Here is a 27,214-nt window from a genome sequence, read left to right as displayed (position 1 = left end):
AATAAATGAAAATATATGTCCACACAAAGAGCTGTACCTCTATGTTTATAGTAGCTCTATCTATAACCACCCAGAACAACCCAAATGTCCTTCAGCTGGTTAATGTAGAAATAAACTGTGATGTATTCATTCAATGGAATATTTACTACTTGGCAACACAAAGGAAGGTACGGCCAATACTTGCAACAGCTGGATGAATCTCAAATGCATTATGCTAAGTGAGAGAAGCCAAACTCAAAAGGGTGTCTATCGTATGATTCCATTCATACGGCAATCGGAAAAGACAAGAGTAGGAACAGTAATCAGTCAGTGGTTGCCGGGGACAGAGGAAGTGGGGAGAGAATTGCCAGGAAAAGGGCAGGAGGGAAATTTTGGGGGTAATGGAAATGTTCTATATCACGATTGTGATATAGTAACAGGACAGTATATGTTTGTCAGCTCATTGAACTGTACACTCAAAAAGGTGAAACGGATTGCATGTAAATTATAACTCAATAAATCTGACTTAAAAAAAAGTCAAACAAAAGTAAAAAAGCCTAGCTTCAGAAAAGACAAAAAGTGAAGTAAAAAAAAAAAAAAAAAGTGAAGTAGTTTTAGGAATGAACCAGCGAACTCTAACCATCATTTAGAACTTGTGTCAGAGCCAGAAGATTCTAAGTCCCAGGAGAGCATCTGATTGGCTGAGTTTGGGTCTCAGGCCCACCTTAACTAGGGTTGGGCAGGGCCATTTGATTGACAGCCCCATCAAGGCTGTAGAAAAGGGCAGTTTACCCAGAGGCAAATGAGCTGTGTCTACAAAGAGGACTCCATCCACTGCAGAGGCCTGTAGCCTTGGGGTTTATTATCCTGGATACTGAGCTCTGCCTTTGCAGGAATGAGACTAAAACTTGCATCTTCTGTGACGATGGGACATGGTGATGGCAGACTCCCCTCAGATGTGAAAGCTGGGTTTCAGACTAATGGGGTCGAGCTGAGTGCTTCTTCAGACCTACAAACACTGGGTTCGGGCAATCTCTTGAGTGGCTCATCAAACAGGCGGGAGAAACAATGATTAGTTCAGCCACACAAGTGTTCAATTTAGCTGGACAAGCTCAGTCACTGCCCTAGACAGTCATTTATTTCCAAGAAAGAAAGTGTGTTTGATCCTTATTGACTGAGCGGGGTGTGTCAAGCAGACACAACCAATGACCTAGCCTCAGTGGGGGAGATGCAGGGTAATGCTACAGAATCCAGTGGTTCATCCCCCATGTCTTCACAGACCCAAACGGCCAGGGGGGCTTAACCGGGCCCCCATGCCAAGGCTTAACTCCCCTGGCATGAAGTTCCAGCAGTATGGATTACAGGTATGGACTTCAGAGCAATCGCTCTGCCCGTTCTAAACTGTGTGACCTTGGGCTAGTCACTTCACCTCTCTGACCCTCCTTTTAACACAGTAAAAATTTTTCAAGCACTTTCTTGGATTTCACTGGGATTAAGTGCTCCAGAAGCATTTAAAGACATAAACAGGATTGTGACGTAAACAGAAACTCAGTGTACCGTTCTCAAAGTTCCGAATTTCAGATGTGGGAACACTTGTGAATTTCTCCTTTACTCATGTGCTGTGATCCTGGGTTTGGTTTTGTAAGATTGTGCCAGTACTAACAAAGGGGTTTTTTTATGGGCTGATTGTGGATTTTGTTTGGTTCTTTTTTGGAGGAGGGCGGCGGGCAGATTTCCTTTCTTTTTTTTTTTCTCAGTCTATATTTTTTCTACCTTCTTTGCCAGAATTTCTTTATTTTGGAGTATTTCTATTCTTATAAAAGCTCAATTCTAAATGTAAACAGGTTATTCTTTTTCTCTTGAAAAATTAATCTTTAATTACCAAAGGGATACATAAAAACACTTACCCTCTTAAAAATTTTCCACCTTCCAGGAAATACTGAAACCACCTTAAATCACCACGACCTACCCCCTAATTATGGCCCCAGTACTCCTCCCATCACCGTCAGCAATTTGGAGAGAATTTTTCCAAACCTCCTTTTGTATACTTGTTTACATATTTTACATATATTTACTTATTTGTTCTCATGGGAAATGAACAGTCTTGTGGAATCATAACCTACGTAATGTCCTACAATTTACTTTCTTTGCTCAACATTATGACTTGGAATTGTTTTCATTGTCCATACACAGAGGACTACTTCTTCTGGTTTTTAACTGCCATATAATATTCCCAGGCATGGCTTATTAATTCATCCCCCTTTGCTGGGCACTTAGGTTGTGGCCAGTTTTCACCAGAAGGAATAATGATGTAAAGACCCTCCCTTTACAGACCCTTTGGACACATGTGCAAGTATTTCTCTTCGGTTTAATTTGAAAATGGGACAATATTTGCAGGGCTTTCAGAGCTTTATTCTTGTGTTTTGTTTTTTAAATCCACTTTCATTTTAAAAAACCATGTTGTTGAGATATAACTTACACCCCATAAAATTCATCCATTTATAATGTTCAATTCAATGGTGTTTAGTATATTCACATATTTGTGCAACCACCACCACAATCTAATGGTAGAACATTTTCCTCACCCTCCCAAAGAAACCCCAAGCCCATTAGCAGTCACTCTCCATCCCCCCTCCCTTCAGTCCCTGACAACCACTCCTTCACTTTCTGTCTCTGTGGAGTTGCCTGTTCTGGGCATTTCATATAAATGGAATCACAGAATATGTGGTCTTCTGAGATTGGCTTCTTTTCCTGAGCGTAATGGTTTGGAAGTTCCTCCATGTTGTAGATGCATCGCTACTTCATTTTTTTTAATTGTCAAATAACCCTTTTTTGAGTGTTTATTCTCTACCAGGCATGGTGTTAATCCTCACAAAAAGCCTGAGAAGTAGGCATGATTATTATCATACCCATTTTACAGATGAGGAAACTGGGGCTTGGCAATGCTGTGACTTAGCCAAGATCACACACAGGAAAGTAAATGGCAGAGCTGGCTTTGAACCCAGGTGTGTTGAGCCCCCATACCTGTGTCCTTGCAGCTGAACTGCACTGCTGCTAAAAGAAGCAGGGAGGGAGTGAAAAGTGTCTCAGGGGCTCAGTGGGCAGAGCACAAAGTCCCTTCTACTCATAGGATGCCTCTGGGTCACTATCATGACCGCTGATGATTGCTCCATGAGGCTGGACTATTTACCCAACTCCAGACGGCCCTAGACCTTACCAATGTCAAAGCTCCTGCACCTGCTTGTGCAGCTTTTCTGCCGTCTCCCTCTCTCTTGGCACTTCCCACCTCTAGTGTTTCTTCTCTCCAGTCCTAATGTCTTAACGTCTAACCTTTAGGGGCTGTTACTTCCGTGACAGTGTTACGCCTTTGCTAGGATTGTATGCCAAGTAAGTGATAATTGGTTGTGAGTAAGGGTCTGAAGTGGGTTTTCCTATGATTAAAGCAAATCTTGCTGCCTGAAATGGTCAGGACTCCACTCCCCCAAAATCCTAAAACTCTCCATTCCCCGGAGTGTCTGGAGAGTTAAGAACTGTAACCACATAATGGTGACAACAATAATAGAATCACGTTACTCTCCTTGGGAGGGGCTTTCACGTCTTTGGGTCTCCTCTTCTGAGCCTGGGGGTGGAGGAGAGTTGTCCCTTTTTATGGGAGATTAAGACTTGAGGCCAGGGGCTTCCCTGGTGGCGCAGTGGTTGAGAATCCGCCTGCCGATGCAGGGGACACGGGTTCGTGCCCCGGTCCGGGAAGATCCCACATGCCGCGGAGCGGCTGGACCCGTGAGCCATGGCCGCTGAGCCTGCGCGTCCGGAGCCTGTGCTCCGCAACGGGAGAGGCCACAACAGTGAGAGGCCTGCGTACCGCAAAAAAAAAAAAAAAAAAAAAAGACTTGAGGCCACACAGCCAGTGAGAGGGAGAGCAGGGTTGCAGCCTAGTGCTCTCGGACCCCATGTCAACCCCTGCCACACCAACTCACCCTGGTTCCATTGTACGAGTCTCACGTCTCACCCCATTCCCAGTTACAACGCAATGCCCTGTTACCAAGTTAAATAAAAGCACCTTTCTACCTTTTCAAAATTGAGAGTAGAGGTACAGGCCAGGACTTGCTTTTCTATTGTGTTTGGAGGCCCCACCCTGACTCTGCCCTAACTTGCTGTGTGATCTGGAGAAAGCTATTTGCCCTCTCTGAGGCTCAGCAGTGAGTCTGCCTACTCCTGGGATTGTAGGAGATATGACTGGAGAGTAAGTTGGGCCCTGACCTCTCGTCTCTGGTGGAGGCAACAAGAATTGAAAGATGCCCCAGCACCATGCCCTGGCTCCTGGTCCTGCCCCAGGCACCACAAATCCTGCCAACCAAGGCTCTGGGGTAACCCCCTGAGTCTGGCCCAAGCTTGAATAAGTCTCTCTCTCTCTCTGTCTGTCTCTCTCTCTCTCTGCCGCAGGTCACTTATTCATTCAACAGACATTTATTGAGCAGCCACTAAGAGCCAGGCGGGCAGTGACTGGGCATGAGGGAAGGGAAATCCTGCTCTAGGAAGAAGTGGCCTTTGGAGGGGCGTGAAGCCTGGGTGAAATTTTGATAGGTGACGAGGGGAGGGCGTCTCTGACGGCACACCTTGAGCAAAGGCTTGGAGGTAGATAATTGCAGGGTGCATTTGGGGACCGGTAGTGTGTCTGGTGAGGCTGGAGGATACAAATGTGGGAGATGCGATTGGAGGGTAAGCTGGGCCAGAGCTGCAGGGCCGTGAATGCCTGAAGAGCTCATACCTTGCCCCAGGGGTTTCAGAAGGAGAGGAACAAGCTCAGATCACTTCTCAGAAGACTCTCTTTGGCCATACCTCCTCTCTTTCTCACATCAGCCCCAGGAGGGCTGGGTTGTGATTCCTGCTTTTACAGAAACAGAAACTGAAGTTTCAGAGAAATGAACTAAAGTGCACATGGTCCCTAGAGCTTAAGTGGCAGAGTTGGGGCTGAGACCCTGTGCTGGGGGCAGGGAGTTGGGAGGGGGGCACATTGTAAGGGTGGAGCTGAGGACACCATGGCCAGGTCAGTTTTTCCATCTGCAAAATGGACACATTGGGAGGGCCCTCCCAAGTCAGGTGCCCTGCTCTCTGCTCCCCACAGCCTGGGACACCCAGGTCCTGCCTCGGAGAGGCCACCCACCATACTCCCTCTCAAAGGGCCTAAAAGGTCATGCCTGCCCCTTGACATTTTCCCTAAGTCCCCTGTCCTAACACCTCTACTTCAGCCCCTCCCACCTCAGGGGATTCTGCTAGACGCTGCTCATTTGCCATTAGTCACCAGCTGGTAGAAAAGCTGAGACCATTTCCTTATTACGGTCCCACCCGCTACCGCCCAGCCCTCCCTCCCCTCCCAGCTCAGCCATCCAGGGCCATCTCTGGTCTGCGGGTCCGTTGTCCTTAGGGAATAGCTGAGCCCAGCCAGGGCTTGGGAGCCCAGCTAGGGCTTGGGAGCCCAGCTGCGCTGTAACCTCAGGCAGTTTCCCCAACCTCTCTGAACCTTAATCCTTTTCCTTTTCTTCCCTTCCTTCCTTCTTTCCATTCTTCCTTTTACTCTGACTCATCCCTCCCTCTCTCATGCCATAGACATTTATTGAACATCTACAGTACACCAGACACCCATGGGTCACAAGCATGGACCACTGCTCTTGGAGGCCTCACTTGCCAAGAGCTGTAAGATTAGACAGGACCCAGGCCCCTGAGACCCCATCCCTGGGTGGGCAGGAATGGGGTTGGGGGGTGTGGGATAGGACTGACCTCTGAACCCTGGAAGAGCCAGCCCAGGCTTTTGAACCAAGCCCAAGTTCCATGCCCCGACTTACTGACTGTGTGACCTCGGGCAAGTCACTTCACCCCTCTGAGCCCCAGTTTCCCCATTTAATAAATGACTAGGGCTTCCCTGGTGGCGCAGTGGTTGAGAGTCTGCCTGCCGATGCAGGGGACACGGGTTCGTGCCCCGGTCCAGGAAGATCCCACATACCACGGAGCGGCTGGGCCCGTTAGCCATGGCCGCTGTGCCTGCGCGTCCGGAGCCTATGCTCCGCTACGGGAGAGGCCACAACAGGGAGAGGCCCGCGTACCGCAAAAAAAAAAAAAAAATAATAAATAAATAAATAAATGACTAAAATCATATTGTGAGATTTAAACGGAATATCTGACTGGTAATGGGTTATTCCAAAGTTCTAAAAATTCACCTTTGCCTCCACCTCAAGGCCTGAAAATCCTTATGGAATGAAGGACTGATCCCTCGAATGGGGGAGTTCAGGCATCAATCAGTGACCCTGGGTCCAAGACTTACTTACGAGGCAGGGAGTTCTTCTAAGAAACCCCCAAATATTATAGAATATACAAATATTCTACCTTGTTTGCAACCTGCTTCACCTACGCACGTCAGAATCTCCCTTTTGTGGGGGAAGGGGAGCCTTGACTCTTGATGACATCATCATAAAAAGTTTTAGGTGGCATTTACTGAGCACTTACTATGTGTCCCCCACTGCACAGACATTATCTCTAAATCCCAGAAGTGGTGATTCTTATTGTACCTGCTTTATAGATAAGGAGATTGAGGTTTGGTCAGGTCTAGTAATTTACCCAGGATCACACAGTCAGGAATGACCTCAGCTGTGCCCTGCCCTGCACTTCCCCTGTAAGGGATGATGAAGGGTCACCTCCTGCACTGTCTGGGGACCTTGAGCTCACAACCACCCTCCCTGGGCCTCAGTTTCCCCCTCAGTAAAATGATTTTGAATTTTTACTTGCACAGTGAGGTAAGACAAGGCAGGGTTTCCCAACCCTCCTGAGCAGATGGGAAAACTGTGGCCCAGAGTGAGGCAAGGGCCCCCTGGTCACCAGGCCTGGAATCCAGGTCTTTGGGCTCAGCCTGTGGTCTGGTCTTTATCGATTGTCACTCCTAGGAAGCCAGTTCTGACTCAGACAGCCCTGGGATTGCTTAAGAGCCTGAATCACTTAGGTGGTCATAGTTCTATAGAAACAGGAAGAGGAAAGAAGAGGCGGCAGCTGGCGTGGTCAGGGACGGGTCTCGGGCTCTGTACCAAGCCCCATGCAGGGCACCAGGAACAACCTGATGGGTAAAAAGCTTCCAGTGTATTCCTGCCCTCCAGGGAGCTCCCAAGTGGGGGTCATAAAGGGAGATTAGTACCAAGTGGAGAAGAAATGTCATTTCCAAACGGAAAAGAATGGACAAAGGCAAAACCCATCCTTTCATGTGGGGCAGGTCTGACTCTTGTAGAAACGCTGAGACTGCAATCTTCCTTCTGCAGAGCCTGACTGTCTCCGGGCCTCCTGTTTCTCTTTGAGGTCCCTACTCTCAGAGCCAGGTTCTGGGACACATGGCATTTTTGCTCCAAAACTCAGAGGCCCCAGTTATTGAGTGATCACTATGTACTAGGTGCCCAAACTCAGTTATTATGGTTGAGTCTTACTCCAGGCCTGTGAGGGAGGAATTCTTTTCCTCATTTTGCAGAGGGGGAGACTGAGGCCTGGAGAGCCAAAATACCTGCCCATGGCTACATAGTGTGATCTCAAACCCTGGCTTCTTGACTGACGTTCATGCACACCACTCCTTCCTTTCAGCTCTCGCTAGCTGTAGGGAACAGTTTCTACAACAATCTATAAGATGGGGCAATGACAAGGTTCACCCATTGGGCAATTTTATGGGTCAGCAGGGCCCCAAACTGTTGTAAGTTTGTTCACTAAGACCTCAGGCAGGGTCCATTTGACTCAGGGACACACATCTACTAAAACAACACAGGTTTGTTCCCTGCGCTGTGTCACACAGGAATGGAAACTGGGGCCAATTTTGTAGCCTAATCCATCCATAAATATGGAACTTACTCTGGAAAAAGGGCTGGAGGAGGCTCACAGGCCCCTGCCTCTCCAAGGACCCTCCCTGTTCAGGACTTGTGGTGGCTAAGAACCATAGGAGGCTGGGGGACCAGAGGGAGAAGAATGGGTGATCCCCCCATCCCCTAGGGTGCTAGGAGTGAGAGGTCAGAGGTTGAGTCCCTGGGACGTTGGCTTTGTTTCCTTCTGGCACAGGCTGGACCTGAAGGAACATCATCAGTAGAGGGAGGGAGTGGGGGAGGGGTAAGTGGATGGATGGATGGATGGATGGATGGATGGATGGATGGATGGGTGAGTAGATGGATGATTGAATGATTAGATGGATGGACGATTAGATGGATAGAGGGATGGATGAGATAGAGGGATGTCTCTGGATTTTGCGACAGAGACAGGTGTGTTGAGTCTGTCTTTGTGGGTGTGTCTGCATGTTTGTACATGAGGCCATGTCTGTCTGTGTGTCCGTCTCCCAGTATCTGCACCTTTGTGTGTCTGTAAGTGCCCCAATCTGATTTTGTGTCCACCTCTGGTGGTGTGTGGTCCGTGTGTCTATGAGCTGGGTGCATCCGGACACCTGCTTATTTGTGTGTAGTTCTTGGTGGGTACCTGTCCGTGTGTGTCTGGCTGTGGCTATGTACAGGCATGTCTCTGATTTTAATCTGATTTTCTGTCTACGTCACCGTGTCTGTGTGTCCAGGTTTATTTGTCGTATCTGTCACAGTGTGTCTGTGTCTCTGTGCGTCCACAACCCTACGTCCCTGATTGTGTGTCTGTGTCTGCTCCATGTGTATCTTTATCTGACGGTGTATGTGTCTTCTTGATCCCGGGTCTGACCTGACTGCGGGTCCATGTCTGTGTATCCAAGTATGCCTGTGTGTCCTGGTGCAATTGTGTGTCTGTATCTGTGTGTGTTTCTGTATCCAGGGGTCTCTGTTACCCAAGATCTGACTCTATGTATCCAGGTGTGTCTGGGTGTCCTGGTCTGTGTGTCCCCGTGGCTGCCGTCCCAGCCCTGCTCTGTTTCCCCAGGGGGCGCCCTTGCCCAACCTTCACTTCCTTCCTCGTCTCCTGACCCCCGGGTGCGCCCCAGCCGGCTGGTGGAGAGGAGCGTGGACCCAGACAGGACACCGCCTCCCCGCCAGCTCCCCGCCTTCCCGCAAGGCCCCGCCCCTAGCCCGCCCCTAAGCGGGCTATAAGTTCACCGTCGGTCTCAGCCTCTGCATTTGCCCGTTGCTAGTGGTCTGCACTTGGAGAGTCCTGCCACGGGTCTGAAGAGCACAGCCACCACCCGACCATGGCCGAGGGTGAGTATCAGGGTCAGTGCAGTATCAGGGTCAGCGCCGCTGCAACCGCTCAGGGGCCCCGGGTCCAGCCATCCTTACCTGATCTCTGTGGTCCCACCGGTGCAGTGGGGGTCAGGACCGGGCTGGGCTCAATCCCTAAGTCCCCGATTTGGAGCGCAACAGGTGGGCTGGGCTGGGTGAGAGATGCCGGGCTCCCAGTCCTGGCTCTGCTTGGGGCCTCAGCTTCCCCATCCCCAGGGCATAGTCATTAACCTCTGCCTTCCTGGATCAGATGAGGCAATGGAACACGAAGGCATGTTATGAACGGTAAAGTACTGTGTTAGCAGACCATTGTCACTTGTCCTCCGTCAGTTAGTGGGAGCTGGCTCCCTGCTGCATGCCAGGCGTGAAGCTGTACAGAGGGTGCTGGCCTGGGCTCAAGTACTTAGTTTTGGTTAGTCCGTGGTGGTGTGTAACCCAAGCCTGGCTGTCTCCTTGGCCTTGGGGGCCAGAGAGGAGCTCCCAGCATCCTATGGGGGAGAGGCCTGAGAGCAGACTTGCTTTCCTAGGTCCCTCCCTGCCCTCAAGTTCTGCAACCCTTGTCCTTGGCCACTGGTTGAGTCTCAGTTTCCCCTCCTGTAAAACATGGACAGTAATGCCAGTCCTCAGTACATCTGTGAAAGGACTGGAGAAGGAGCTCAATTCATTTCCTACACACACACACACACACACACACACACGGGCAGGGCTACCATTTCAGAGGAGGGATTTCTACGATGGGAGATGCGCCTGTACTAATGCTGCTGGACTCAGCATCCTGGCTGACTCTTGGGTCAAGTCCATTTGGAGGTGGCCTCTGCACCACCGCAGCCCCCAGGAAGGAGGGTGGGCAGAGCGAACATGGAGAGGGACCCGGGGCGCGTGGAGCAGGAACAAGCAGGGGGAACCACCGACGTGCCCGACCTGCTGTGTGATCTCGGGCCACCTTTGTCCCTCTCTGGGACCCGGCTCCCCAACACATGCCATGGAAAGCCAGCTCAGGGCTGGGTGTGACGCGTCACCTAGGCGGCCACTTGTGCCCCATGCAGTTTCCCACCCTGTCCCCAAGAGTGGGGTTCAGTAGACCTGGGGGACTCTGGAGATGCCAATTATGATGAGCCCCCTGACCCACTGCCAGAGTGGCCACTTCCTACAGGGGTCCCGGTGGCCTGGAAGACCTCGGGTCCTTTCTCAGTGCAGAAATCCTAAGATCCTGGACCCCAGTGTTTCTGCACCTCTAGAGCTGGGCATGATTTCTGGAAATCTTTCTTCAGACAATAGAGTGAGAAAGCGCTGCATCTGCCCCAGACCAGGGACTGACCATCTCCCTAAGGTCTCCTAGGGGGACAACAGTGGCCTCTTTCTTGCTTAAGCTCTCTGGAGTTGAAGTTTCCCAAAACAGTGTTTCTTCACCCCAACAGGCCAGCAGGAAGTTCTTCCCTGTGGCTAGCGGAGGTCTCTCTTGCTGTGATTGCAGGGGCCTCAACTTCCTCCAGGTCTCCTCCTAGGCTTGAAACAACACGGGACGTGGGCGGGGGATGGGAGGGGTGGAGGGGGTCAGGGGGATGGACAACAAATCCTGAGCTGTGAGTGAGGTTGTTACCAGTGCGGGCTCCCGAACCTACAGCCCTGGATTCAAACCCCAAAGTTTCAGCCTGTGCTTGCCGTGAGACCTGGGGCCGCGTAATGTCTCTGTCTACAAAGTGAAGGTAGTGGTAGTAGCTGTGTAGGTGGGTAGTTGTGAGGTTTAAGTGGAGATAATCCATGTCAAAGCCCTCGGCAGTTACTGGGCAATTCGCGCCTCATTTGGGGGCTATTCCATGGTGGAAGGGAGGAGACCTGCATGTATGTCCCTGTGGAAGGACCCACTTGCTGGGTGACTTTGGCAAATCCCTGCCCCTGGGCCTCAGTGGGACCACATACTCTTAAGGGCCCCATAATTCTGAGCATCTCCCTTGCCCACTCCTATCACCCTACGGTCCCCCTAATCTTGACCTTGATTAGGTCAGATTGAACTTGCCAAGGTTTATGAGATTTGACCCTCACTCTCCCATCACCCCAGTCCCTCCCCTGGTCTTCAGCTCCCTCTGAAAATATGGGAAAAGAGAACTTTCACGTATCAAACTTTTGCCCTGGGCTCGGCCCCGGGGAAAGGGTGTCTTCTGCTAGACCTCACAGCAGCCCTTTGATGCTTCAGTAAAGGAGGCACAGAGAGGGAGAGACACCTTCCCCAGGATCACACAGCGGCACAGCAGAACTGAAACTCAGGTCCAGAAGACTCCAAAACCTCTGTCATTGAAACAAATTTATATTATGGAGAATAATGAACATACATAAAAGTAAAGAGAACAGTAGAATAAATGCCTATGTTCTCGTCACCTGGTCCCAACTACCACCAACTTATGGCTACTGTTGCCTCCTGCCCTCACACCCCACAACCTATTATTTGGAAACAAATCCCAGGCATCACATCATTTCATCCGTAAATATTTCAATATATCTCTCCAAAGAATAAGGACTCCTTTTTAGACATAAACAAATTAAAAATTCCTTAATATCACCATTATACATCAGTATTCAAATTTCTAATTGCCTCATGCATGTAATAAATAGTTTTTAAAATCAAAATCCAAATAAGCGTCACACAGCACAGTGGGTTGTAATGTGTTTTAGGTTTCTCTTAGTCTATAGGTTATCCCTTCAACTTTTTTTTCTTGTCTTTTCTGGGTTTTTTTTTTTTTTTGTAATTTATTGGTTAAAGAAACCAAATACTTTACCTATAGTTTCCCAGAGTATGAATTTTGTGGATTGCTTCCTGGTTCTGTGTTTACATCTTCCTCAGTCCTCTGTATTTTCTGGAAATCGGAAATTGAACCTAAAAGGCAAAGCCTGTGTAATTAATCGATACCGAACACCACCCCCCTTTTTACCAAAAGAGCCCTCCAATCACAATAGACTAGCTCGTGTTCAGTAGGCATTTATTATGAGCCGAGCACCGGGCTAAATGGCTCACCACAGCCCTGTTAGGTGGGTCCTGCTGTCCCCACCTGTGGACACATGGGGAAAAGTGAGGCCCAGAAAAGCTGAGTTGCCTGAGGGTCCACGGCTGGGAGGTGCAAAGCTTCCCCACTTGCCGCAGTGCACGCAACCTGTGATTAAGAGCTGGGGAGGGAATTCCCCACCGGTCCAGTGGTTAGGACTCTGGGCTTCCACTGCAGTGGGCCCAGGTTCAATCCCTGGTCTGGGAACTAAGATCCTGCAAGCCGCGCAGCATGGCCAAAAAAAAAAAAAAGAGTCGGGGAGATTCAGGCCCAGTTAGCCCCTGGGGGACAGGGCGGGTGGGGATTGGGAAGGCTGGCTCCCGGGGGGCGCCCTGAACCCCTCACGTCCAGGGAGCTCAGGGCTCACAGCTGGCTGAGGGATGGAACCACGGCTCAAGATCTGTCTCCACAGATCTTGTTCTGGAGAGGTGTGACCTGGAGCTGGAGGCCAATGGCCGTGACCACCACACGGCTGACCTGTGCAGGGAGAAGCTGGTGGTGCGACGGGGCCAGCCCTTCTGGCTGACGCTGCACTTCGAGGGCCGAAACTACGAGGCCGGCGTGGACAGCCTCACCTTCTGTGCCGTGACTGGTGAGTCCCACGCCCGCACCTCCCTGTTCTGTGGTTTCGTTGTCCCCTGACAGACCATGGGACAGGTGACGCCGTTCCTCTTCACCCCCTGAGAAATTCCCAGCAGTCATAACCCATTTTACAGATGAGGGAACTGAGGCCAGAGAGTGCAGAGATGTCTCCGCAGGCCCTCAGTCTTGTAGATAAGTCTGTGCTTCTGGACGCCTGGGTTCCTGACAACCTGTTGTCACCAGGGTTGAGGGGGAGGTTTGCCGCCACACGGGTCCATCAAGGTCCTGCCTGCCTTTTCCCACATGAGAACAACTTCCCAGTTCTTATCAACAGTCACCCCCGCAAACCCACGCAACCTGATGAAGCCTCTGGGATCAGGCCCAAAGAGGGTCTGGTTGGTGGAGAGAACCCCAGCTGCTCCAGCCCTCTGAGTGGGCAGTTTTATGTTCCCCTGGTTCTTTCTCTAAGCCTTGGGAGGCTGCCTCAGGCTCAGGAGCTGGACAGACAGACCTGGGTTCTGGTGTGGACCAGACTGCCTACCCGCTGTGTGACCCTGGGCAAGTTGCTTAGCCTCTCTGAGGTAAAGCGCTCCTGGTGGAAGGTAGTTAGGTGAGAAGGGCCTGACATGAAGGAGTGCTCTGCAGATGTTAGCAGCTGTTTGCTGGTCTTGCTCCAGGGACTCCAGTGATGGATGAAGGGACATTGAGGCCCCAACCACCCCATCCCCAGATGCCCAGTGTCCAGTCTTCTTTGCTATTCCCAGGAAAGTGGCCTTAAATGTCAAATCCCTGGGTTTGGCTTCTGATGGGAACCACTCCCTTGAGGTCAGAGAGGGGCCGCCTGGCTGGGACTCTGGCCCAAGTGTGGGAAAGGTGAGCTCTAGCTCTTTCTGAGGTCTCTGAGGCCAGAGAGCAAGCAGGCTGAGGCCCGTACTACCTGGGAGGCCGTTTGATAAAGCTTATCACAGTGCCTGCAGACCGGCCACGGATATCCCCTTCATCCCTTTCCTTCCTCCCCCTTCCCTTCTGGCAGGAACACACCTACTAGCCAGGGCACCCCCCCACACACATACCCAGCATCCTTGGGGTTCTTCCAATAAATCTGAGGGGCCTCCTGCAAGTCTCTGATCTTTCCAGCCTCAGTTTCCCCCTCTGTAAAGTGGAAGGCTGAATCCATGGCAGTTAAGGGCTGGGTGTGGTGCCCTGAGAAGTGTCAGGCTTGGCTTGATGAAAATCACATCTATGGTGTATGCATACTCATCCTGAATCCTTCTGTTCTGGAAGCATAACTAACACCCATTTTACAGATGAGAACTCTGAGACTCAGAAAGGTCAAGTTACTTGCCCAGGTCACACAGTAAGTTAGGGACACAGCAGGATTGAAACCCTGACCCTAGAGTTGAGGCTTTTCATTGATGTGATCTGAGAGCAGGGACATTTACTTGTTCACCACAAGTGCCTGCCGGCCTCAGTTTATTCCTCTGTGAAATGGATGGTCGATGAACTGCCAACTTGGGTATTTCCCATCTCTTTTTCCTTCTTTCACTTTCAAGGTGTCCGAATTTCTTTCTCCTTCTTCTCCATTTGTCTAGGTAGCCTGACACTAGGTCACGAGGCCCCAAGTTCAGGGTTGGGGCCACGGGGGAGGCAGGCAGCTGACCTTCTTACCCCAGCAACTAATCTCTGTTCTCCAGTCTCTGCCAACTTATCTCAAATCATAGCCAACCTGCCCTGGTAACGTCCACAGCCCCCGGGGCAGCCACAGAAGGCACTGTATCTCTGGGTGCACTCGGCCTCCCTGTCTGAGCTACCAAGACCCTCCTGTGGGCTGGGGAAGCTGAGAAACAATACCAGGAAGCGGAGCTTTCTGCCTTGAGGCCTGGCTTTGGTCAGCCCCCGACCCTGGGCCTGGCCTGGGCACCCTGCCCTAGTGTTGGAACATTCTAGCTTATGGTCAGCCTGTCCTACCTCTTCAGGGAAACTGAGGCCCAGAGAGGGGAGAGAGCTGGCGAAGGTCATTCAGCAAATGGGGTGTGTGACCTGACCCCACCCATGCCCAGATGCCATGCAATTCACCCTGACAATTCGAGGCCAGACAGGCTCTGCTGTGGGGTACAGACCACAGCAGACAAGCACCACCCTTGTTAAGGAATAAAGCTCTGCTTCCCCCCAAGGCGGGCCAGGGTTGGGAAGGTGGGTCGGGTGAGAGTGAGGTCATCCTGAAGCAGTGAAAAGAAGCCTTCTGCAGCTAATAGGAGGCTTGACTCTGGAAGGTTCCCCTCATCCACCCCACCCAGGCCCTCACTGCCGTGGTCGGGGTAGTGGCCAGGACCCCTCAGGTCTCCAGGGCCATTTACCCAGGGGGGTCTCTGTGGCGCCTCTAGCCCCACAAAGAGTACCGCGTGGAACCGCAGCCAAGGAGTTTTCTAAGCCAGTTTATGTGAGCAGCAGTGGGGCCGGGGGCAGCCCGTCCGCATCCCATCCACCAGGACCCCTCAGAAGAAAAGGGTGTGTAAGTGCGTGTATGTACACGGTTTCTGCGGGACAGAGAGAAAGGGAAATGTGTTTCCTGGCCTGTCCCTGAGGGTGATGTATCAATAGTGATGGTGGCTATGGTACCTGGCCCAGGCCGTTACCATGGAGACCAGATCATTGATCATCCAAACAGAGTCTTTTCTGAGAATGAAAGGGGTGCCATTAAGAATTATGCTGGATAAACAAATGGGACCTAATGAAGCTTCCAGGCTTTTGCACAGCAAAGGAAACCATAAACAAGACCAAAAGACAACCGTCAGAATGGGAGGAAATATTTGCAAACGAAGCAACTGACAAAGGATTTATCTCCAAAATTTACAAGCAGCTCATGCAGCTCAATAACAAAAAAACAAACAACCCAATCCAAAAATGGGCAGGAGACCTAAATAGACATTTCTCCAAAGAAGATATACAGATTGTCAACAAACACATGAAAGAATGCTCAACATCACTAATCATTAGAGAAATGCAAATCAAAACTACAATGAGATATCATCTCACACCAGTCAGAATGGCCATCATCAAAATATCTACAAACAATAAATTCTGGAGAGGGTGTGGAGAAAAGGGAAGCCTCTTGCACTGTTGGTGGGAAGGTAAATTGATACAGCCACTATGGAGAACAGTATGGAGGTTCCTTAAAAAACTACAAATAGAACTACCATATGACCCAGCAATCCCACTACTGGGCATATACCCTGAGAAAACCATAATTCAAAAAGAGTCATGTACCACAATGTTCATTGCAGCTCTATTTACAATAGCCCGGAGATGGAAACAACCTAAGTGTCCATCATCGGATGAATGGATAAAGAAGATGTGGCACATATATACAATGCAATATTACTCAGCCATAAAAAGAAATGAAATTGAGCTATTTGTAATGAGGTGGATAGACCTAGAGTCTGTCATATAGAGTGAAGTAAGTCAGAAAGGGAAGGACAAATACCGTATGCTAACACATATATATGGAATTTAAGAAAAAAATATGTCATGAAGAACCTAGGGGTAAGACAGGAATAAAGACACAGACCTACTAGAGAATGGACTTGAGGATATGGGGAGAGGAAAGGGTAAGCTGTGACGAAGCGAGAGAGAGTCATGGACATATATACACTACCAAACGTAAAATAGATAGCTAGTGGGAAGCAGCCGCATAGCACAGGGAGATCAGCTCGGTGCTTTGTGACCTCCTGGAGGGGTAGGATAGGGAGGGTGGGAGGGAGGGAGATGCAAGAGGGAAGAGACATAGGAACATATGTATATGTATAACTGATTCACTTTGTTATAAAGCAGAAACTAACACACCATTGTAAAGCAATTATACTCCAATAAAGATGTAAAAAAAAAAAAAAGAATTATGCTGGGACCACAGGCATAAAATGAAACTATCCTGGGAAAACTGGGATGTATAGTCTCCCCAACTTTACCCCTTTCGGTCTCAGTTTCTGTATCTGTGAAGTGATTCAATTGAGCTAGACAATTACCGCATTCCACTCCAGTCTCAAAATCTGTTATTTGGCCTGAGAATTCTGATTTGTAATATGGTCTCTTTGGATGACGCTGGGGGTAGTTCATATTTACTGCATAATTACTATGTGCTAGTCACTACTTTAAACTCTCACTGATTCTTCTAAACAGCGTTAGAAGGTGGTAGTGACAATAATTAATAATAACTATCATGTATTGAGCACTTACTATGTGCCAGGCACCTTGCAATGTGCTTAACAAGCATCACCTTCTTTGAGCCTCACAATGACCTTATGAGGAGGTATTGCAATTGACCCCATTTTACAGGTAAGGAAACTGAGGCACAGAGAAGCTAAATAGCTTGTCCAAGGCCACAGAGCCAGTTTCAGACCTGGAGTCGAACCTTTCCAGGCGTGTAGTCTAAGCCTGTTTTCTTCTTTGATGAGAAAATCGCAGATCAGAGAGGCCTGGTGACTTAGCCCAGGTCACACAGCACTCAGGGTCTAAGTGGTGGAACCAGACCTAGGCTGGCTCTCGGGCCCCAGTGCTGCCCCACTTCTCCCCTAAATACTGGCTCTGGAAGACAGGGAGCATTTAAAGGCTTACAGCTGGCTCCTGGCACTCAGACAGGGCCCCAGAGGCCTGTGTCATGCCAGTTAGTTCATAGTTATATTTGGGCCTGGGAGTGGGTGGGGCTGGCAGGTAGCCCCTCAGTGAGCAGGGCCCCATATTGTCAGTAGTGAGGGGGGGCAGAGCTGCAGGGAGGGAGATGCAAGAATAAACAGAAAGCCTCCCGAGCAGCCGCCCAACCAGGCAGAGAAGGTTTTGTTTCTTCTCTCTGCCGCCCAAGTCCAGAAAGAGTGACCAGCACCCCTCACCCTCCCCATGACTCAGACCCGCCTACATGGGCTAGGCCCTGCCCTCCAACTGAAAAAGAGCTAGTTCAGGACAGGCTGTCACCACACTGAGCCCTGAAACCCCCCCACTAGGGAGCCTCCCTTTTGGGAATGAGAGGCACCTTGGGGGCAGCCCAGGGCCTAGAGATGTGGGCTCAGATGTTAGCTTTGCTGCAGACCCCTGGGATGTTCTTGGGAGAGCCCTTCTCTCTGAGCCTCAGTTTTCCCTCCTGTGCAAGGGGTCTTGGGAGAAGCAGGAAGTGCCAAGGTGCTTTGTAAAGTGTAAAAGGCTGTAGGGAGGCGAGGGGTAGTTCTGGCTCTTCGTGGCTGCCTACGGAGGTACAGAGGCAAAGTTGGAGGGGCCCTTGGGAGACAGACACCTAGGCCTGCATTGGCCAGCACCCTCTGCTAGCCAAGAGCAGGCAGGCTTTCAGACAGGCCCCACTGGGGACATCAGAGGACCAAGGTCCCATTCTTCTCAGAGTCTCGGCTTCTTTTTCTGAAAGTTAAAGGATTTAGGCAGGAGAGGAGGACCTTCGGAGAGTATCTTGCCTAATTCCTGTCCATGTTACAGATGGGCAAACTGAGCCCAGAGAAGAGAATGGTCTTCCCCAAAGTCACGCCAGTCCAGAGCAGTGTGACTGTGACCCTGTCCCAGGCCACGCTGTCCCCTCTCCCAGGAGGAACCTCCTAGGAGACTGAGGGCGTGCTGTGCGCCTGCACATTTTCACGTATTCCCCCAAAACCATCCTGCACATTTTTGGGGTCTGATCCCCATTTTACAGATGAAGAAGCTGAGGCTCAGAGAGATGAAACCTGTCCCCAAAGTTCCCTCAATGGTTAGTGACAGAACTAGGCCTCAAACCCAGGCCCAGGGGACCCCAGACATGTGCTCTGCTCCTGCCAGCCCTGGCGCTCACCCCCCCTCACCACCCCTGGCTCACGGCCCCTGCTTTCTCCCTCTGCAGGCCCAGCCCCCAGCGAGGATGCCAGGACCAAGGCCCGCTTCGGGCTGTCCGATGCTGTGGAGGAGGGTGCCTGGGCGGCCACAGTGGTGGACCAGCAGGACAGTGCCCTCTCGCTGCAGCTCCGCACCCCAGCCAGCTCCCCCATTGGCCTGTACCGCCTCAGCCTGGAGGCCTCCACTGGCTACCAGGGCTCCAGCTTCGTGCTGGGTCACTTCACCCTGCTCTTCAATGCCTGGTGCCCAGGTGAGCTGCGCTTCATCCGCGGGGCAGGGTGTGGAGATGGGCAGGGCTGGACCCACCCATGGGAACCACTGAGGGTGGGGGGATGGGGCGGAAGAGACATGCAATTGAATTGAATGAGGCCTGCTCTATACAGTTCCGTGCTCCAGCCTCCCAAAGACCTCGTGATGTCGGAACTCATTATTATTCCCATTTACAGAGGAGGAGACAGACTTGCGGAAGCAAAATGACTTGCCCCAGCCTACGTAGCTACGAAGGGATCTCACCCCGTGTCTGAGGCCCTGGCACTGTGAGCTGGGCCTGGAGGTGGCCCGGGTTCAGGAGCCCCGTTCAGGAAAGGGCTGCCCAATGGATGCCCAGGGCCGCGGCTTTACGCCTGGTTCTGTTCCGTGGGGCTCTGTTTTAAATCCCACCAGACTGGCTTGGGGAAGGGAAACAGGGAGGTGGAGGGGCGGGGTACCCAGGAGAGGTGGGCAGGAGCAGTTTGGTCACCTAAGTGCCTCCTTATGCACTCTTTCAGTGATGGCTCTCAACAATCCCCAGGGGGAGAGGTTAGCATCCTCGTTTTACAGACGGTAAACTGAGGCTCAGAGATAAGTGGTTTTAGGCAGGTCCTTCAAGAAGCAAGTGGGCGATGCTGGACAAAACTAGAGAGTCCGGGAGAGGGCTGAGTCTATCTCGAGCAGATGGGAGGAGACAGGGGCGCGCCACAGGCCTTCCTCAGTTTCCGCATGTGACTTACAAGACAGTGGGCTCTCTTTCCTTCCTGCTGCTACGGAGCCCAGCAGAGAGAGAGGCCTTGTGGGTGGGGCCAGCTGGGAATGGGCTGTCCCTCCTCAAAGCCTGGGGCCCAGGGCAGAAATTCTGGCCTCTCCAGCATCAAGACAACCAGCTTCTTACTAGGCCACTGCTTTCTTTCTTTCTTTCTTTTTTCTCCATTTTGGGGCATTTTATTTGAACAGAAAGATTTTTAAATTTTCTCTTTTACATACTTTCGCTTTTATTTCTAATTATAACAGTAAGACATGAGAACACCCTCTCTATAAAAGCTTCAAGCACTACAGAGAGACAAGCCCCCCTTGACTCTCTTCCTTGGGAAACACCATTATTAGATGTCTTTGGGGGGGTTATCTCCTTAGATTCCAATGTATGTGCCTGGAGAAGTCACTGTATCTTTTCTTCCTTCCGGTTTTATTGAGGTATAATTGACATACAGCACTGTATAAGCTTAAGGTGTACAGCATAATGACTGTACACGATGACTTATGTACATCGTGAAATGATTATCACAAGTTTAATGAACATCCATCATCTCATATAGATACAAAATTAAATAGAAAAAATTTTTTCCTTGTGTTGAGAACTTTTAGGATTTATTCTCTTAAGAACTTTCACATGTAACATACAGCAGTGTTAATTACATTCATCATGTTGTACAAGACCTCACTGCATTATGGGTTTCCCTGTCTTTCTTAAACATAAAAGAATCTTACCATATCCATCAGCCCACAACTTGGGTTGGTTTTTTTCTCCCTCTACTGTACATCTTGAGGCTCTTTCTGCATCAGTCTGCAGACATCTGCTCATCTTTCTTAAGAGCTGGGAGTGCCCTGGGTCTTGCCGGGTGGATGGTTCATTAGTCTGGCTCCCACCCACAGGCATGAGTTGATCCCCTGTGGCTTATCAGAGGGAGGAACACCCTTGATCACATGCCCTGTGGCCACACGGAATGGTTTCTCAGGACAGAAGTGGCCTTGCTGGACCCACTGTCCACTCATTTTGATTTCAGTCAATGTGAACTTACAGCTAGTTGGCAACCCTGCCCGCAGGGCAGGAACGTGGCAGTGCCCCTCCCCGACCCCAACACCGTGGGGTTTCAGAGTTCAGGGAACGGGGAGTGAGGGTCTGGGGTATGTCCCCTTCCTGTGTCCTGGCCTCCTCCCTGACAGTCAGCCAAGCAGCACAGTGACTAAAGGGACCCACATCCTAGGCCGGGAACCGGTGATGCGGAGGCAGGAAGTTGGGCTCAGTGGTGCTGGGCACACTAGGGGAGGAAACTGCTCTCCCTCTGGGGGGAGGGGGGATCTGCCCGTGACCTGGGGGCCTCCCATCCCTGAGCTCCAACATGGTTGGGGTCGGGATCTAGCGGCCCCAAGGCCTCCACCTTTACCAGCTAGAGACCTGAGCGGGGACATCATAGTCCCAGCTTCCTGGGCTGCGGTGGGGACAATTCAACATGTGCTGACACCTTCACTGGATGAGAAAGTACCGTGGGCTTTGCCTTCTTTAAATTCTTCCTCCCGTGCTGCCACTGATTTACAGCCACATAGTTTATTTATCTGAAGGCTGATGTTTATTGCACAATCTTCAGAGCCACAGGGCAGGACGCAGAAGACACCCAGCCACTTTCACGTTTGCTTCCTCCAAGCTGTAAAGTTGCTGGTCGCTGTAGGGAGCCCAGGGGTCTGAGGGGCCGGGCAGCTTCATCCCAGGCACTGGGCATGTTTCCCCAAGCTGATTTCAGTAGGCACGCTGCCTGGGCCCGCCATACTTTTAGGGACCCATGAAAATGTGTTAATTTCTTTTAAAATCAGAAGAAACAAAATGAATGTTCAGGCCAGAGAATGTGTTTTAACATATAATATTAATATGTTCATCATTATACCAATGCAGTCATAAAATATATTTTTGTTTTTTTATTTTTTTGTGGAGGAAGGAGCCCACGGAGGCAAAAATGCCCAGAGCCGACCAAAGTCATACCATGGCTCTGGAATTCCCCTTCCCAGCCTCAATTTCTTCACTTGTGAAGTGAGGATTAGAAAGGCCAGGCTAACCTTTGCCTTCCAGTCATCTGGCCCCACTGCCCCAGGCCCTTTTCTGTCGTCACTAGCCACAGGGAACTAAGTGCCCTGCGTCTTCCAGCAGGCGCACCTCTGCTCTCTCTGGTCCTCTGCTTAGAATGTCATCCAGGCAACCTTCAGATGCCAGCGGACCCCCCAAGCTGGACAAGGACCCTCCTCCCCTGAGCTGCAGTGACACTTTCTCGGCTTTCTCTCCACCTGAATGAGGCTCCTTCCTCGCACTGGCTCAGGGCTTTAGCTTGCAAAGCACCTTTCAGATCTGGGATCACATTTTACTCTTAGGGAACACAGTCAGGTGGCAGGAGAAGAAGTGACCTGCCCAGGGTCACACAGCAAAGGAGACTCAGAGCTAGGGGGTTCCTGACTCGTGGCCCAGCGAGTGTGCCTGTCCCTTGTTTTGGCATCAGTTTTCCCATCTGTAATATATTCTTGAGCCTCAGTTTTGCCATCTGTAAAATGGGGCTTCCAAGGATCCCTTCCACATGGGGCTTTTGTAGAGATTAAACAAGTTAATATATGTCATACATTTATCATGGGTCCTGGCACATGCCAAGTGTCGGATAAAAGACAGACATTGTTGTCACTGATAATACCTTATCTCACTGATATGGGATTATTAATTAATGACTAGTTTTTCTGATTAAAAGAGAGAAAGGCCTCTGAGAAACTGACCTGGCCCTGGGGAGTTGGCACCCCGGCTGCCATGTCTGTGGGGAACCTGGGCCTTGCCAGACCTTGAGTTGAGGCCCTTTCCTTTTCACCCACAGCGGACGCTGTGTACCTGGACTCAGAAGAGGAGCGGCGGGAGTACGTCCTCACCCAACAGGGCTTCATCTACCAGGGCTCAGCCAAGTTCATCAATAGAATACCCTGGAATTTTGGGCAGGTAAGGCCACACCCTGCCCCTCCCAGCCATCTTAGGCCCACCGTGTACTAGGTCCTGGGTCTGAGACAGTCAAAATCAAAGTCAGAAGTGTGAGCAGGTCTGAGTCACCCACACCATGCTGTCAAAGATTCAAGGGCCCTGAAATGGCTAGAGGCTTAGAGAGGGCCCAGGCCAAGCCTGAGGTCACACAGCAAAGGGTGGCCCTTTCCACTGTGGGAGCAGCAGCTCTGGATTCAAGGTGGAAAAGAATAGGAGGGCCTTTGAGAGTTGTGGGGCTGGCAGGTGCTCCATGAGGGAGAAGGGGAACATTCAAGGCCATATATCAAAATAATGGGCAGCACTGGAGGAAGCTTACGATATGCTAGGCATGTGCTGAGAGGGGCTTTAAACCATTATCTAGATCAGTGGTTCACAAACTCGAATATATGTCAGAATCACCTAAAAAAATGGGTTAAAACACAAGTTCCTGGGTCCCAGCCCTAGTTTCTGATACAGTAGGTCTGGGTGTGGGCTGAGAATTTGCATTTTTAACAAGTTCTCAGGTGATGCTGATGCTATTGATCCAGTGATACTTTGAGAATCACTGTTGTATCAGCTAGCTACTGCTGACTAACAAACAAGTCCAAAACTTGGAGGCTTGAAAAAACAATCATTCATTATTTCTCATAAATCTATGGGCCAACCAGGACATGGCTGTCTAGGCTGAGCTGGTTGGCTCATCACTGTACCATGTGATTCCTCCTCTTTCAGCAGGCCAGCCCGGGCTGGTTCTCCAAATCAATACTCTTATTTCCTCTACTATCCAGCATCCCATAAAAATTCTTGAGATATTGCTGAGAAAACTCATGAAGCAAGAACCATCACACCCCTCGCCCTTCAACCTCCTGGTGTATTAGTGGGTGTTGGCCTCCTGGGGTAGGGTTCACCTTGAGATTTCTCTTAGCAGCCCCTGGATCAGGCTCCATGTTCAGGACTAGAGAGTCCTGCCCTGGGATCATAGGATGATCCCTGAGATCTGGGGCTCTGGCCTCAGTTTCCTCTTCTGAATATTGGGGATAATAATCGTAAAACTGTCTGCCTCCAAATAACTGCAGAAACCCTGTAGCCCTCTGTGGGATGTAAATGAAATGGTCATATGACTGTGATGCATAAAATACATCAAAAAATGAATTGGCTCTTATTTCCCAGGGCTCTGTATTCTCCCCTGAGAGACAGAACAAAGCTCACTCCTCCCTTTCATTTTCTGAGTTGCTGGTCTGTGTCCAGGTTGTGCGGGGCCGTGGGACATGGCCTTGCAAACTTCCGGAAGTCATCACTAGCCAGGATGATAAGACCTAAAGGAAGGAAGGGAATCAGGCAGTTCCTGAAGTAGGCAGAATTTGAGCTGAGCTTTGGAAGAGGTGGGTGCCTGGTATTCCAAGCCAAAGGAACAGCATGAGCCGAAGCTCAGAGGTGGGAAAGTTTATGTACCTAAGAAGTATGTTACAGTTTGGGGAGCACTTATATGAGAAGGGGCCCCAGGAGATGACGTGGGAGAAGTCAGCAGTGTTCAGGTTGTGAACAGCCCTGAATGTCAGGCAGATGGCAATAGGGAGCCACAAGATGAATGGTTCAAGCCAGGGAGGGCTATTCTGTGTCATGGAGGGAGACCTGCGATAAGGCCTGGTTTGGGACAAGACCACAGAGACGGGGAGCAGGGGGCAGATAGGAGAGCTCTTGAACGTGACGGATGGGTCGTCCAATGAAAGGTGACAAGGAGAGATTTTGAAAAACATAACATCTGAGTTGCAAGGATGAGAAGGTGTGCGTCACACAGAGAGAGGCAGGAAGAGCATTCCAAGCAAAGGAAATAGCAAGTACAAAGGTCCTGAGGCAGTGAGCCTGGAGCAGAATGAGTATGGGTGAGAGCGGTGAGAGATGAGGTCAAAGATGGGGTGGGACACAGATCGGTTTTTTTTGAATTTTATTTATTTTTTATACAGCAGGTTCTTATTAGTTATCGATTTTATACACATTAGTGTATATATGTCAATCCCAATCTCCCAAGTCATCCCACCACCACCTCCCTTCCTCCGCGTCCATACGTTTGTTCTCTATGGGACACAGATCTTAATGGGCCTTGCAGGCCACAGGGAAAAGTCTAGATTTTACTCTGGGTGCAGTGGAAACAGGAGTGATGAGATTAGATTTACTTCTTTACAGTCTATACTTTGGTTCCAATCCGAACGGTGTGTGGCGATAGGATGGGGAAGGAGGGGAGGCTCATCAGCTCTGCAGGGTGAGTCAGGCTTGAGGGAAGTGAAGACGTGGTGGTGGGGGAGTGCAGTGGCTGGGCCTGAGGTGAGTCGGAGGGGAGGGAAGCTCCAGGGACGCTGGGCTTTTCACTCTGGGCTCTACTCCAAGTTCCCAGGACCCCCCAGCCTGGATGCAGTCACACCCCCTCCCCCTTTCTCACACACTCAGTCATTGTCCCACCTCATCCCCCCTTTCCTGGGCCAGGAAAAGCTGGCACTACAGAGATGTGACAGACCCAGCCCGAGCCTCTGATCTGCTGTGTGAGACAGCAGAGGGGTCCCACAACTGCTGGACTTCAAGGCAGGCTTCCCAGAGGAGGTGACTTCTCAGCTCCCTCATCCTCCCCTTGTTTCCTCTGACACAGTTTGAAGACGGGATTCTGGACATCTGCCTGATGCTCTTGGACGTCAACCCCAAGTTCCTGAGGAACGCTGGCCGCGACTGCTCCCGCCGCAGCAGTCCAGTCTACGTGGGCCGGGTGGTGAGCGCCATGGTGAGTGAGTAGCAGGCCCGCCCCAGGGGCCCTCCCTTACTGTGATGATGGAGGCCAGGCCCCGCGCTGGGCACGGTGGGGGAACCCAGGAGATGGGTGAGTTCCAGCTAGGAGACCTTGTATTTGGAGAGACAAGGTACAAATGCGGGTAATGCCATGTGGTCCCTCAAAGCAATCCATTCATTCATTCATTCACTCACCCATCCAGCAAGCATTCGTCAAGTGCCACCCACATCCTAGGCACCGGGGAAAAGCAGGTGTAAGACATGAATGGTCTCTAACTTCATAGAGCTTCCGTTCTAGGGTGTGTGTGGGAGGAGACAGGCGGAACCACAGTATCACATGAGTGCACAGTCATAAATTACGATGCACTCGCCAAAGGGGCCAGATGTGTGACAGTGTCTGACACAGGGCCTAACCCCAGCAAGGGGCTGGGGGACCTCCCTGAGTGATGAGTCCCGAGTTGACGTAGTAACTGGGAGGATAAGAGCATCCCAGGCAGAGGGGACAGCTTGTGCAAAGGCTCCCTGAGGAGGGGCGGCTGTGGCAGGTTTGAGGAGCAAAAGGGGGGCTGGTTTGGCTGGAGCAGAGCACAAGCAGGAGGGTCGGATGCAGGTGGGCTGCAGAGGGGGCAGGGCCAGACGGTGCAGGCCTCAGGGCCACGGTCAGGAGGCTGCATTTTATTCTCGAGGTTCTGGGAGTCTGGGGGCAAATGACACAATCTGGGCAGAGGCCAGAGGGGGTCTTTGTAAAACTCAGGTCACGCCATGTCACTCCCCTTCCACTCCACGGACAAATTCACATCTCCAGCATCACTCTCACGACCTTGACCCCTCTCTACCTCCTCCCTCCCGCTTCTCTCTCCAGCACCAACCATGTCTAACCTCCTGGTCTGTCACACCTTGGGATCTTTGCACCTGCTCTTCCTTCAACCTGGAACGCCCTTCCCTGCCTTTCACCATGTGCTGAATTCATGCCCACCCTAGTGCAGCTGTCACCCTTTCCCCAGGCTTGGTCCCTCTGATGCTCTCGCTGGTTGCAGGTCAACTGCAATGATGACCAGGGCGTGCTGCTGGGACGCTGGGACAACAACTACAGGGATGGCATCAGCCCCATGTTCTGGATCGGCAGCGTGGACATCCTGCGTCGCTGGAAGAATGACAGCTGCCAGCGCGTCAAGTATGGCCAGTGCTGGGTCTTTGCTGCTGTGGCCTGCACTGGTGAGCGGCACACGGGATGTGAGAGGGCCTGGAACTGCCCTTGGCTTCTGTGAGCCCGGGTCCCTGCAGCCTTCTCCCAGGCCTGATGTGTAACGGAGCCAGGGAGATTTGGTCAAATAAGGGGGCGTCTGACCCCCGTGGTCACGGGGTTTCTGTAGGGAGCTGAATGGTGGATCGGCCCAGGGACTCGAGATGGACTGCCCGGGTTGAATTCCAGCTCTGCCTCTGACCCCTGGGAGGACTTGGGCAAGAGAACTGGTGTCTCCAAGCCTGCTTCCTCATGTGTAAAATGGAGACAGCAGTCACTGACCCAAGTCCCAGGGAGCTCTTAGGACCCGGGGAGATGTCACTTAGCAGTCTCTGGTTCAAGTTAGGTGGGGTTTGGGGATTTCCGGGGCAGCTGGGATTCCTCAGCTGGATCTTGGGGCATTTTCTCTGTGTCCATAAGTCGGCTGACCGTGATCGGATGGACATTTGCAGTGATGGGCACCGTGACACACTTTTCTGTTCGGCCAGGCCGCCCATACCCATTACCCTCTGAATCA

General features: G+C 51.1%; 1 protein-coding gene across 1 annotated transcript in view; it reads left to right on the top strand.

Moving 5' to 3' along the window:
* Positions 1-9,071: 9,071 nt before the first annotated feature.
* Positions 9,072-27,214, top strand: part of TGM2 (transglutaminase 2) — a 33,252-nt gene continuing 15,109 nt past the window's right edge. Inside the window, exons 1-6 of the mRNA XM_082670506.1 lie at positions 9,072-9,164; positions 12,636-12,815; positions 18,675-18,917; positions 22,543-22,661; positions 25,321-25,449; positions 26,492-26,669. Coding sequence (XP_082526632.1) covers positions 9,155-9,164; positions 12,636-12,815; positions 18,675-18,917; positions 22,543-22,661; positions 25,321-25,449; positions 26,492-26,669 — 859 coding nt within the window. The 5' untranslated portion in view covers positions 9,072-9,154. The remainder of the gene's footprint in view (positions 9,165-12,635; positions 12,816-18,674; positions 18,918-22,542; positions 22,662-25,320; positions 25,450-26,491; positions 26,670-27,214) is intronic.

The sequence above is a fragment of the Grampus griseus genome (assembly GCF_964374135.1).
Source record: "Grampus griseus genome assembly, chromosome: 14".
NCBI classification, from domain to species: domain Eukaryota; kingdom Metazoa; phylum Chordata; class Mammalia; order Artiodactyla; family Delphinidae; genus Grampus; species Grampus griseus.
Note: the sequence above shows the minus strand (reverse complement) of the source record. Positions and strands in the feature narration are given on the sequence as shown.